At 44.6% G+C, this 13,129-nt stretch overlaps 1 protein-coding gene across 1 annotated transcript in view; it reads left to right on the forward strand.

Annotated features, from left to right (window-relative positions):
- PKHD1 (polycystic kidney and hepatic disease 1 (autosomal recessive)) overlaps positions 1-13,129 on the forward strand; it is a 535,504-nt gene that overhangs the window by 26,748 nt on the left and 495,627 nt on the right. The window contains 9 exon segments of the mRNA XM_012648551.1: positions 448-562; positions 1,515-1,793; positions 2,839-2,928; positions 3,024-3,114; positions 3,806-3,948; positions 5,355-5,485; positions 6,648-6,823; positions 9,640-9,778; positions 12,531-12,658. Of these exon segments, the coding sequence (XP_012504005.1) occupies positions 448-562; positions 1,515-1,793; positions 2,839-2,928; positions 3,024-3,114; positions 3,806-3,948; positions 5,355-5,485; positions 6,648-6,823; positions 9,640-9,778; positions 12,531-12,658 (1,292 nt within the window).

Below are 13,129 nucleotides of genomic sequence, written 5' to 3' on the forward strand. Positions count from 1 at the left end.
TTTTTTAATTGGAAAAACACTCTCTGCAGGTGTTGAGGTCTCTGGTAAGCTCAGAGCAAGTTCTGATCAGTGATGTCTCTTTATTTCTAATAATAAGAATATTTACTATTGATTGAATTTCCACCATGGCCCGGGGCCTGTGCTGGCTGAGTTAGGTGATTTCTCAGCTAAGCCTCCATGTGGTCCAAAGCTGTGGCTTCAACATTCCCAGAGGTAACACAACTGCAAGGGGGTTTGTGGCCAGTGCAAAGGGGTGGATTGGGATATTGAGACTACGCAGGTGCTATAGCTCTTTCTAGAATATTCTGGACTATCATGTGGCATAAGAATCAGGCTTTTCTTCCTCATTGCCATAAAGAAAAACAAAATGCAAGGGCAACCATTTGTTGGTTTCCTGATTCAGACCTTGGTTACTCTTGCTGGACTCTGTGTTCTTCCACTTGACAGAGCCCGGCTCAGTGGGTTCTTTGTGGCTCCAGAGACAAATAATTATACTTTCTGGATCCAGGCAGATGGCCAAGCTTCCTTGCATTTCAGCTGGTCAGAGGAACCAAGGACTAAGGTATTTACTTTCCTCTCATTTTCCTTTTAGTTGTCCCCAGGCCTATAACCCTGAAGAAAGAAAGAATCAGAGCTAAAGCTCTCATGTTCTAAAGATAGTTGTAACATGCCATTAGGTGACCAGGGACTTTAATTGTTGAAAAAGAATTTGGCTGAATGTGATGGCACCTACTGTTTATCGGGCATTTACTTTAAGACAGGAGTTATGCTACATCTTTTGTATACTTTGTCGCTAATCTTTACCATGCGTCTGTATATATATATATATATTATATATATCTTTTCCAGATGAGGAAATTGAGGCTTAGAAGGATTATATGACCAATCCACTTGGATAGTAAGAGGGAGATTCAGGATTCAAAGACAGAGTTGTCTGACTCCAAAACTTATGCTTTTTCCACTCATTTTGGGTAGAGATATAGCCAGCTTTATGTAGGACTCTTGCCATCAACTTTGACGGATAAGTAAAGGTAAAGGTGCCTTTAATAAGCAGCCAAAATTCACTTGTGCCATTGACAAAGAATGACAATATTTTTTCCGGAATTATTAACATGCTTCTTTGAAATTTGTTTGCTAGTTGGTTAGAGAAGTGTCACAGATTTGGAGGTAGTCAAGCCATTCCAGATCTCTCAAGGGCTTACGTTACTTTCTCCACAGCACCATGTAAACCTAGGGTTTTAGGCTGGCTGTTCCTGCTGTAAACATGGTGCATCTAGCCTCATCTGAGTACTAGGCAATTGAGAAAGAGAAAGAGAGAGAGAAGGAGAGAGAGAGAGAGAGAGAAAGGGAGGGAGAGAGAAACAACCACAGGACCAAGAGCACTAGACTAACTTGTTGGAAAAGGAAGACCAGTTCAAAAATCTCTTGTTAGCAGCTGTTCAGACACTTAGTGTTCAGGAAAGAGATGCCTGAAGCCTCCCAGTGTTGATCCTGATATGCTTATTGGGGCACAGGTGAAAGTGGCCTCCATCGGGATGGGCACCGCGGACTGGTTTGACTCCTGGGAGCAGAATGGGGGTGAAGGGATCTGGCAACAGAAGACGCCCAAGTTGGAGCTGTTGGGTGGAGCCAAGTACTACCTGGAAGCAGAGCATCATGGGATAGCCCCCAGCAGGGGGATGAGAATTGGTGTCCAGATTCACAACACCTGGCTGAATCCTGACGTGGTCGCCACTTACCTCCGGGAGAAGCACCAGATCCGAGCCCGAGCCCAGAGGCTTCCAGAAATACAGGTCTGCGTCTCTTCCCAGTCCCGTGAAGCTGACCTCTAGAAGACTAAAGTCTTGCTTTGCTGAAGGACCATTATGCTGGGAGTCAGGGACCTGGGTTGTAATTATCACTCTGCTGCCAAAGAAACAGGATGTCGATCTGACAGAGTTGGTGACGATGTTTTTCAGAAATTCAGTCTTATTGAGATTACATTCCTCATTGACTGAGTTTTAGGAATTTAAGTTCCAAGTAAGTCTTCTTTTGAAAACTCATTCCCCAGAGTAGACATAAAGCCCTTTAAACACACACACACACACATACACACACACACACACACACACACACACACACACATGCACATAAAACTCCATAGTTTTTTATCTATTCAGGTCCTATTTCCCTATATGCCGCATTTTCTAAATCTACTTTGTGAAGGTCATGTCCTTTGGGTCTCTTAGTTGTGCCCCATATTTTCGTTAAACAATTTTGATGTACTTTTTGTTGTTCACTATTTGGTGTACAAAGATAAATCAATATGAACTCTTCCCTCTAAAGCTTACAGTCTAATAGTAAAACATGTACACAAATAACCTTAGGACAAAGTAGAAAATAACAAGTGATGCAGGAGATTAAAAGCTACATAGATCTTACTCCACAGCAAAAGTGTAATGTGCTCCGCAGGGAATGTGTTGGAAGCCAAACCTCTGAGAGAGGGCAGCATGCTATTTGGCTGCGTTTGCCTACCAGGCTACCCTTGGCAGAAAGCAATTGGTGAGAAGGGCCAAAGGACCATCCTTCAATGGCACCCTCTACGTCCCATATTCTAAGAAAACGTTCACGAATAAATAGGGAGACAGATGTATATTATTCCAAGAGAAGTTCTCAATAGGTGATGACACTGCATTTTTCAGAGCTTTCTAGATGGCTGGTAGTGCATTTAAAAAGTTGAAATTAAAATTGAAAAAAAAAAAAAACCCAGCAAGCTTAGGGAATATGCCCTGTGTTCCTACATAGATTCTCTGGCTTAACTAGCACCACCGTTTAGTCTTGTCTCTCTTGACTTTTTAGATGCTGAATGTGTCAGGCAGTGGAAACTTTCTCCTTACTTGGGACAATGTTTCTAGTCAGCCAATCCCTGCAAATGCTACAGCCCATCAGGTGGGAAATCTCTTCAAATAATGTGGCTGGGGAGGAGCTTGGGGTGGTCATTATACCCATGATATGAACTCCTGAACCTTTTTTCTTTTTAACAGATTCAAACAACCATTGAGGAGTTACTTTCAGTGAAATGCAAACTGGAACCCTTTTCGGCTAAGATCCTACTGCGGCTTGGATTTGAACAAGGTGCTGTACCCCCGTTGACAAATTCTGGTCCTTTTTTCCATCATTGTCTTCTTTGTTTCCATAAAATGGGAACAATCTTCATGTCCTCTCCAAGGTGCTAACAGAGTCAAATAGAAATAGGAAAACTGAACTTGGATCCTGAGTGGCCAAGGGAGTGGCCACACGCTTGAGAGGGAGATGCTTGGTGTTGGTGTCACTAGCAAGAGAAGCCTTTCCTTCTGAGCTGGTAGTGGAGAGAAGCACTGCCCAGAGACTGCCCCTGCCACACACTGGCAAAGGTTAAGGATATAGGTGAGAAACAGAAACAGTAAAACTGTATAAATCTTACTTAATTCAAATTGCATCTAAAGGAATTATTACAGAAGAAAGTAGTCTTAAATTCTTAAAATGCGAGGGTGTGTTTTTTAAACTAATAAGAACTAAATTCTAGTTGACAATCCTTGTCTTTTTCCTTCTCAATAGTTTTTCACGTCCTGGTGCACAGAGACGATGGGAATAGATTTTTGATGCTCTAGAGCACACAGAATGGGTTTCTCATAGCTGGAGCCTTCAAGCTGGGGGTGCTAGCCACCCGAGCCCTGCCCAGCTCTCCCGTGGTGAACCCACAACCCATTCCCTGCACACATGCTGGGAAGCTCTGTCTTGTTTAACATCCACGCCTGTCTTTTTGTTTTATCTGAATTGCATCCAGGCCCAGAAGTTTCCAGCTCTGATGGGGAGCTCACCAGTGGGTCAGAGCCTTTCTGTGGCAGGTTCAGCCTCTGTCAGCCTCGGCACCTTGTCCTGATGCCCCCGGCTGCCCAGAAGGGCTATCGGCTAGATCAGTATACACATGTGAGTAGCAGCCCTCGTGTTTCCAGGCCAGGTGGGTAGGGAAGGGTTGGTATTATTCTCTGGGTTTGAGACTGAATAAACAGAAGCACAAAGACGTGATTGCTGGGATTGGCCCAAGGCATTTTGGGCTGAGGATCTAGGTCTCTTAACTGCTGCTTCAGGTGTGGACACCGCTGGCCCCTGCTTATGCATTGTTACCTAGAAATGCCTTTGTATTAGCCGTGAGACCTATGGGAGTTTTTATTTGTTCCAATATTTTCTTCGATCTCTAAGACTGTAGACTCTGTAGTCAGCCTATCTGGTTTTGAATCCTGACTCTATACCCTGTTTACCCTCGATGTCTTACTTAAGTACATTATGCCTTAGTTTACGTATCTGTAAAATGGGTAAAAATGTGGTCTACCTCTCAGGACAGTGGTGAAGATTAAATGAGATCATCTAATAAAGTGCTTGTGCAGAGGTAAGAACTCAGTGAAGGCTAGTTATTGTTACTCTTGTTATTTTTATTATTGATGGATTAAGTTGATGGACACATTTCTTGAAAACCTCTATATCCTTTGCTTCAATAGCTCTACTGTTCTTTGTGAAAGAAGTGCAGCTTATTTGCCCACTGGGACCCAGAGTGAGTTTTGCTTGGGTGACAGAGCTCATGGCAGTAGTTTTGAGTCCTTTCCTAGTCTGGCTGCAGTGGGAGTCGGGGCTAGATGGTTCAGGCCAAGGTCCCCTCCCATCTTCAGCCTCTCCTCTACTTCAGGGGCAGCCAACGGGGTGATTTTGCCCCTCAAGGGAAAGTTGGCAATGTATGGAAGCATGTTTGGTTGTCACAGATGGGGAAGTGCTATTGGCATCTCGTGGGTAGAGGCCAGGGATGCTGCTAAACATCCTACAAAGCACAACGAAGAATTATCAAGCCTTGTCAATAGTGCTGAGGTTGAAAACTCCTGTTCTAAATTATTTTTGTGCCAAACAACTTTGCACCTAACTGAGTTAGAAACCAAGGATTCTGGGGAGTTAGAGTTGAAGGACTGAGAGTCAGAGAGGTTGAGTGATTTGCTCAAGGCTGCACAGGTAATTGGGTTAGACCAGAGGTTTTCTCTATAATCCTCACTGCCAAGCACAGTGCTAGGCATTTAAAAATTGTTGAATAACATTTTTTTTCGGCCTCAGAAAGAGTATTTGTTGCATTTCCTCCCAGCTGTATTGAGGGAAGTAAATAATGATTTACTCCAAATTATTTGTCTCTCTGGCTAGACTGGGTAAGCTCTGGCAGGTCAGGAACGGGACTGACTGTCTTTTGTAGCATGTGGCAAGGTTCCAGGGGTGTGGACTCCTCATTACATATTGTTCGAGTGGCTGCTTCTTGCACTAATATTAATAGAACTGAAGGACTTATTTGGTGTCCACAGCTGTGTCTTGCATACAAAGGCCACATGAATAAGATCCTGAAGATGACGGTGTCCTTCACAACCGGCTTTCACAACATGGCACAGAAGAACATCACCTGTGATTGGACTCTCAGGAGGACGAGTCCCCAGAGGTAACTAATCGGGTAGGAATTCTGCCAGCTGAGAGGATTAGCTCTCTTGGGGACAGTGGCTCACCTGAAGTACTTACTAACAGTCCTGTATTTCGGCCTCAGATCCTAACTCGAGGCTTTGGACATATTTTAGTTGATAAAGAAGTTTGACTCAAGAGCGGTTAGTTGTTAAGAATATACTACTTCCTGGAAGGAGTCTGACATTTCTCAGAGAGATAGAATCATAGAATGTCATATTTGGGAGAGACCTTAGAGCAGTGGTCCCCAACCTTTTGGACACCAGGGACCAGTTTCGTGGAAGATAGTTTTTCCAAGAATGGGGTTGGTGGGGGTCGCCATCTTGGCTCCACCTCAGATCATCAGGCATCAGGAGTTGGATTCTCACGGGGAGTGTGCAGCCTGGATCCTTTACATGTGCAATTTGCAGTGGGATTTGTGCTCCTGTGAGGGTCTGATTCCCCTGCTGATCTGATGGGGGTTGGGGGGAGAGACTGGGGCTCTGGCGGTGATGCAAGTGATGGGGAGCGGCTGCGGGTTGCAGATGGTGCTTTGCTCACTCACCACTTGCCTCCTGCTGTGCAGCCTGGCTCCTGGTGGGCCACAGATGGGTGCTGGGCTGCAGCCCAGAGCTTGGGGACCACACCCTTAGAGAACATTCTTGAGGAAAATCAGGGCCCCAAGAATTTGTGATTCACCAAAATTCATTTGGTCAGTGACTGTGCAATAAGATTAGGCATCTTGTTCCTTTGATTCAGTGTTCTTCCCACATATTTCTTACGGGTCTTATAAGTGGTTTTAAATCTAAATGAGTCTGATAATGTCTAGGAGTATCAATCTTCTCTGTGGTTAGAGCCCAACATATAATCTGCTTAAGACACACAATCAAATTGTAATTTGAAAAGGCTGCTGACATTGAGTGTCATGAATGAATGCTTGACTTAAAATGTGACTTGCTGGTGTTTTATCAAAGGCTGAGCTGAGTCCATCTTAGGTGGGATGTTTGTAACCGTGGCACCCAGGACTGCTTGGGTGCAGGGGTTCATGGGGTCTCTCTCCTGGCTGCAGAGCCCTCAGGCCCCCAGGTTTGGGAAGGAGGGCTGAGACAGGAGAGGGCTGCAGGTGCTCGCTGAGAGGCCCAGCTCCACCCTGCACTGTCTTCCAGCTGGGACTTCACTTGCACTGACCTCTGGGAGACGTGTGTGCGTCGTTCCGGGGATGTCCAGCCTCCTCTCGCAAACTCCCCGGTGCTGGTTCATCAGATTGAACTTCTGCCTCAGGCTCAGGAGACGGGCCTGCTCTTTGTGGATGAAATTATTATTGCAGACACAAACGTAACAGGTGATCATCAAATCTGCTCTCCTCCATGGGCCTGTCAAATGCCTACTCAAACTTTCCTGGTAGGGGCCACTGTTCTTTTAATGGGGAGGGAACAGGTGATTCTCCATCTTGCCTGCCTTGGTTCTAGAAAGCAGAGGGGGTTGGGATTGCGTGCCTTTGCTTCTGTGGCTCTCTAGTTAGTCCTTTTTTCTCCCCCATTTACTGCAATGATTGCTCTTGCTGCTGGTGCCTGTGCTCTTACCCTAATGTTATCACTGTCTTGCTGGGAAGCCTTGGTTTCCTCATCAGTAAAATGGTGTAATAAAGACCCGCCTTCATTGGATTACTGTGAAGATTAACCAAAGTTTAATATAAAGCACTGACCAGGGTAGGTGCTTACCAAATATAAGCAATTATGTTTACTATCGTTACTGTTAGGCCAACAGGATTTCCCCAGCTCTCCATGAGTTAACATCTGTCACACCGAGGGCTAGGAGGAATACAGCAACATCCGGCCCCATAAATGGGCTGAAGGTCTGATTTACGACCATCAAGAGAGGCTCAGTGAGATTGGAGGGTCACCATATCCTCCAGAGAGTGCCCGTGTCCCTCCTGTCTATCCTCACTCCTCCCCTCATTATCAGAGCTCAGGCCTGGCCCCTTCCTCCCGAAGTCTCCCTTGACCTGTCCTGGGCACAGCGGTCTCACCTGGCTGTGTTGCTCACTAGTCTTAGGGACAAAGTCTTCCTCAGGGGTCCTGCCAAGGTTGGCCATGCATGATGTGCATGCACGGCTGAGGCAGAGTGGTGCGGTTTGCTCTCAGCCCCTCCAGGCTTCCAACTTTTGCTCACATTTACCTTTCTGTCAAATTCCTTGTGACTTTGGGGCTCAGCTATCCTGTTTTTTTTTATTATTATTATTTTAATAGTTTCTTTCTCTCTCCAAGGAGAACACGATGATACAGTCATTTACATTTTGATATAGAAAATGTGTAACTGTTCAGCCTTGTGCCTAAAAATTGCAGAGCTGAGGGCAGGGGAACTTGGGGGTGGGAGGCAAGAAGACTCTTTATTGCCCTGAAATTGCATCATCTTTGGTAATCATCAAAATTCCACCTCTAAACTGTTGCAGTGGTTTAAGTATTTGGGGGGCATCTGGCATCCAAACCCTGTCCATGTCCTGGCACACGTAGGAAAGGACACTTCAAATGGCATGCTGGGGTGATGACTGCCTGAATGTGTCAGTACCTGAGACCACAGGCGGGGGCCCTTTGGTGATCCCAAGTGCTGCCACATTCCCAGAAAGCTGAGGTTATCAATATATCATAATCTTGCACCCACTGGTTGGAAAACTCAGGACTACATCATGGGTGCTGTTCACTTTCTCTTTTCTCTCCTTTTGATGCCACCCTGCCCCTCCAAATCCTTGAAGACAAGGAGCCAGAGCTGTTTCTCATGGACCCTACCGCTTTGTCATCAAAAGCTCTGTGTGTCTGGGATCATAGGGGGTGAGGCGAGGAGGGAGCAGGAAGGGAGAGGGTGGAGACAGGAGAGAAGACTGGTGTGGCTTGGGTGAAATGGTCTGCTTCCTACCTCGTCATGTCACCTTGCCGCACCTGCTTTGTTCTGAGGATTATTTAATGACAATGTAAACTACGCAATTGGGCTCAATATTTATAGTTAATTGTGTATCATTTATCTGATTAATTTTATATTTGATTACATTCCCCCACCTAATGTCCTCTATGAAAGTTCTTTTTATCTAGTTCTTTTTATCTGTCACTACCAGGAGATAATGGTAGCTTCCATTTATTTCTCATTTACTTCTCAGAAACCCATAAGAGATGGTCCTATTATTCCCATTCAATGGAGGAGGAAACCAAGGCTAAAAGGGATTATCTTACCCCAATTCACACAGCTGGGATGTGGGGGAGTTCAGAATCCAATAATCATTGACATCTGCGCAGAACCTTCAGTGACTCCCTACCCAGCTGAGCAAGTGATCATTTATTGAGCACCTACTTTGTGCCTAGTGTTGTGCTAAGCATCGGGCATGCAAAGATGAATAAGACAAAGATGTTGCCCTTGAACTCTTTACAATCTCAGTTGTAACTAGTCTTAGTGAAAAAGCTGTCTTTTACTCAGTGCTTAACAGGAGAGAAAAAGGACATTAAAATATATTGTGCTGGTCATTTTAAATCTGCAGTCTCACCAAATTTTCCTTGCCATGCAGATTGCTATCTATCATGCATGTCATAATTCCCACTTTACAAATAAGAAAACTGAGTCTTAGGGAGCTTATGTGGATTAGCTGAGTGGGTTCCCAACAGAAGTGGAAAACTTAGGATTTGAGCAGTGGTCTCTCTTAAAGCTCACACTCTTTGTGCACATGTGCTGACTCCACACATGTGCCCGCGCTATGTGCCTCATGTGTTTCTGTTCCTAAGAAGGATCAGCTGAACATTCCTAGAGTTGCTAGGGGCTGTGGGAAGAAAAGGAGGAAAGCATGGCAGTCTACACTGCTCTACATTATCTGTGTAGGGGTGCCCCCAAGAGCTAGGGAGTGACATTTGGCTGGCTGGGGGCTTACTGAACTTTGCCGTGGAATCAGTCTTTGTCTCCTTAAATCATGACCTTGCACTTTCTTTTTGGTAATGAACTGGATAGCGGGTCCTCCTGCCTCCCCTCCCTTTGCTCTTTATGGCAACAAGTAGGTAGGAATCTGTGCTCTAAGTGTGTCCTGAGATTTGAATAGCTCAGCATCTTTAATTGGGATTTTCCACACAGCAAGTCTCTCATCTTGAATTGCTTGATAATAATTGAATCGTTGGCCTCTAGTTTCTCAAGCTGATTCCGGAACAGCTCGCCCAGGCGGGAATCTGGTGGAATCTGTCTCTGTGGCAGGGTCCCCTCCAGTCTACAGCGTGGCCTCCTGGCTGGCCGGGTGTGGCACGGAGCTCCCGCTCATCACTGCACGGTAAGGAGTGGTTTTGCCGTTCCTCCTTAGGGTTCCTGGTGGCCTTGGGGGACCAAGACAAAGCTATCTGTCTATCGCTTAAAGCAATGTTCTCAGTCTTGAGAACGCAGTGTCAGACTCACCTGGAGGTCTTGTTAAAACACGAATTGCTGGTCCCTACCCTCAGAGTCTCTAATTCTCTAGGTTTGAGGCAGGGCCTGAGAATTTGCATTTTTAATGAGTTTCCTGGTGACACTGATTCTGCTGGACTGGGGACTACACTTTGAGAACTGATTTCTAGTGAATTTGTTTAAAAACAGTTGTATTGCTCTTCAGAGGGTCACATTACCACTGTTTTCTGTTTTCTCTCTTCATTCCATCCACCATATATTAATTTTGTTGAAATCCTTTCAAGTGAAATGAATTCTTCTAAGGAACATAAATAGCTATTTCTAAGAACTTACCACCAGATGGCACTAGAGCCCCACAAGCATTGCTTCTCTGCACTAAAACATTTCCAGCCACAGTTTACAAAGCAGTAACCAAGGATCAGGCTCCTCCAAGCTCCTGGATCACGTGTATGCTCTAATCTGTCCTTTTAATTTTTCACTTAAACCCCAGTAGGATGGGAAGAATTGAGATATTCTGCCCTTTATATATGTATATGTATATATATGTGTGTGCATGTGTATATATATATATATATATATATACACTGTATATGTGTGTATGTATCTATCTAAAGTCATGCACCACATAGCAATATTTCTGTCAATAATGGACTGAATTATAATATTTGCCTATAAGATTATCCTACCATATTTTTACTGTACCTTTTCTATGTCTGGATATGTTTAGGTACACAAATGTGTACAATTGTGTTACATGGCCTGCGGTATTTAGTACAGTAACATCCCATATAGGTTTGTAGCCTAGGAGCAACAGGATATGCCCACATAGCCATATACCATTTAGGATATACCATATTGGCAGGCTCTCAGTGCCAAAGTTATTGACTCTGAAATGATAGAGGCTAATTTAGGTTACTCAGACTCACACTTGGAGTGATTCTGACAGCCTTCCTTTCTGGGTCTCCTCATGGCCCTTAGCTCCTTCTGGAAGCCTCTGGCCTAAGCAAGATGGGGCAACCTTCAGACTAGGTTCTCCTAGATGCACACCCCAACCCAGGCAGCGCCCGTCTGTCGATTTCTGTATGTTTGTTAAGTATGCTTATCAGCACGCAGTACTTAAATATTGTTGATGGAAATTATATACGTCCATTGTTGAAATTTGGAAAATACAGAAAAACACACAGAAGAGGATAAATGTCACTCATAATCCCTCCGCCGAGAGATAACTTCTATTAAAATGTTAGGTTTATATTCTAGCAGCCCTTTTCTTAAGCACTTTTTGTATACATATATGCGTATGCATGTATATATTTACTTTTTAAGCCTCAAATTGGGACCACACATTACATACTACATTTGTAACACGCCCTTTTCATCTAACGGCATGGATTGAATATTTCCCCGTATCATTAAACATCTTTCTAAAATTATTTTAATGGCTGTTGTCTTGATCTATTTGGGCTGCTATAACAAAATAGCATACACTGGGTAGTTTATAAATAGCAGAAATTTATTTCTCATAGTTCTGGAGGCTGGGAAGTCCAAGATCAGGGCCCTGGCAGATGTGGTGTTTGGCGAGGGCCTGCTTGCTGGTTCATAGTTGCCACCTTCTCACTGTGTCCTCACATGGTGAAAGGGAGGAGGGTCTGTTCGGGGCCTATTTTATAAAGGGCACTAATCCCATTCATGAAGCCTCCACCCTCAAGACCTAATCACCCTCCACCCATAACCCCCACCTCCTAATGCCATCACCTCGGGAGTTAGGATTTCAATGTATAATTTATGGGGCTACACAAACCTTTAGACCATAGCAATGACTGAGCAGTGTTCCATCTCCTGGTGTGTCACAATTTACTGGAACCAGTTGTCATATTAAAAACAGGATTAGGCAGGCAGTGTGTTTGCACACAGGAACAAGATAAGAACTTGGCTAGCTGGAGTGGCTGCATTTCAGCTAAAGTATACCAGGCGAGAAGCCTCTGAGGACCAGGGTACACTGATTTTTTGTTTGCATATGCAGATGGGGCTTCGAGCAAAAACAAGTTCTTGTTCAATTCTGTTTCAGAACCAGAGCTGACCCTGGATCCCTGTGCTCCCAAGATCATTGTAGGGTGAAGGGTAGAGCACTCTTAAAGAATCCTAATATCAGACTGGGCATGGTGGCTCATGCCTATAATCCTAGCACGTTGGGAGGCTAAGGCAGGAGGATCACTTGAAGTCAGGAGTTTGAGTCCAGCCTGAGCAAGAACGAGATCCTGTCTCTACAAGAAATAGAAAATTAGCTGGATTTCATGGCGCATTCCTGTAGTCCCAGCTACTCGGGGAGCTGAGGCAGGAGGATTGCTTGAGCTCAGGAGTTTGAGGCTGCAGTGAGCTATGATGATGCCACTGCACTCTAGCTGGGGTGACAGGGAGAGACCCTTTTTCAAATAAAATAAAATAAAACAAAACAGAAACAATCCTAATATTTATACTACATTTTTTCTGCTGTGACAAAAGAGGGACACTCAATATTTGGGAGTTTGAGCTCATAACCTGGAACCATGGGGGATGACCTGGTCTTTGAAATGGGTCTATATTCTGTGTGGATTAGCACTTCTTGATGGTCCTGGGGTTAATTCTTTGTTTCTGACCTGCCTTAGCTCTGTGCCCAATGAAGGAACAGAAGAAGGATCTGGACTGGTCCAGGTGACGACACAGAGACTACAGAGGACAAGTCCACCTTTAGGAGGACACTTTCGCATCCAACTCTCTAACACAGTGATTCCTGGTAAAGGGGCTGTCGGGGGTAGAACACTTCTCATTTACATATTGAGGGGCTTCCTAGGCAAACAGCATCCTGTGAGGTTGTCAGATAGGGTGACAGTCTTAAAGCTACTTTATTTTCCAAATATCTGAAATAACCTTCTTAAAATTAAAGATCTGGGCTAGGACTTATTGTTAATACTACCCCAACCTTTAATTTCGTAGATGTGGAAACTGAGTGGGATTAGTTTTCTGGGATTTTTGTAATAAATTGTCACAAAGTTGATGACTCGAAACAACAAAAATTTACTTCCTCCAAGTTCTGGAGGCCAGAAAATCAAATTGTTGTCAGGGCCACACTCCCTCCTAAGGCTCATGGGGAGGATCTGTTTCCTGCCTCATCCAACTTCTGGTGGCATCACTCCAACCTCTGCCTCCGCAGTTACATTGCCTCTTCCTCTTCTGTCTCAAAATTTCCTCTTCCTTGGCCGGGCGC

The sequence above is a fragment of the Propithecus coquereli genome, unplaced genomic scaffold, assembly GCF_000956105.1.
Source record: "Propithecus coquereli isolate 6110/MARCELLA unplaced genomic scaffold, Pcoq_1.0 Scaffold29, whole genome shotgun sequence".
Taxonomy (NCBI): Eukaryota; Metazoa; Chordata; class Mammalia; order Primates; family Indriidae; genus Propithecus; species Propithecus coquereli.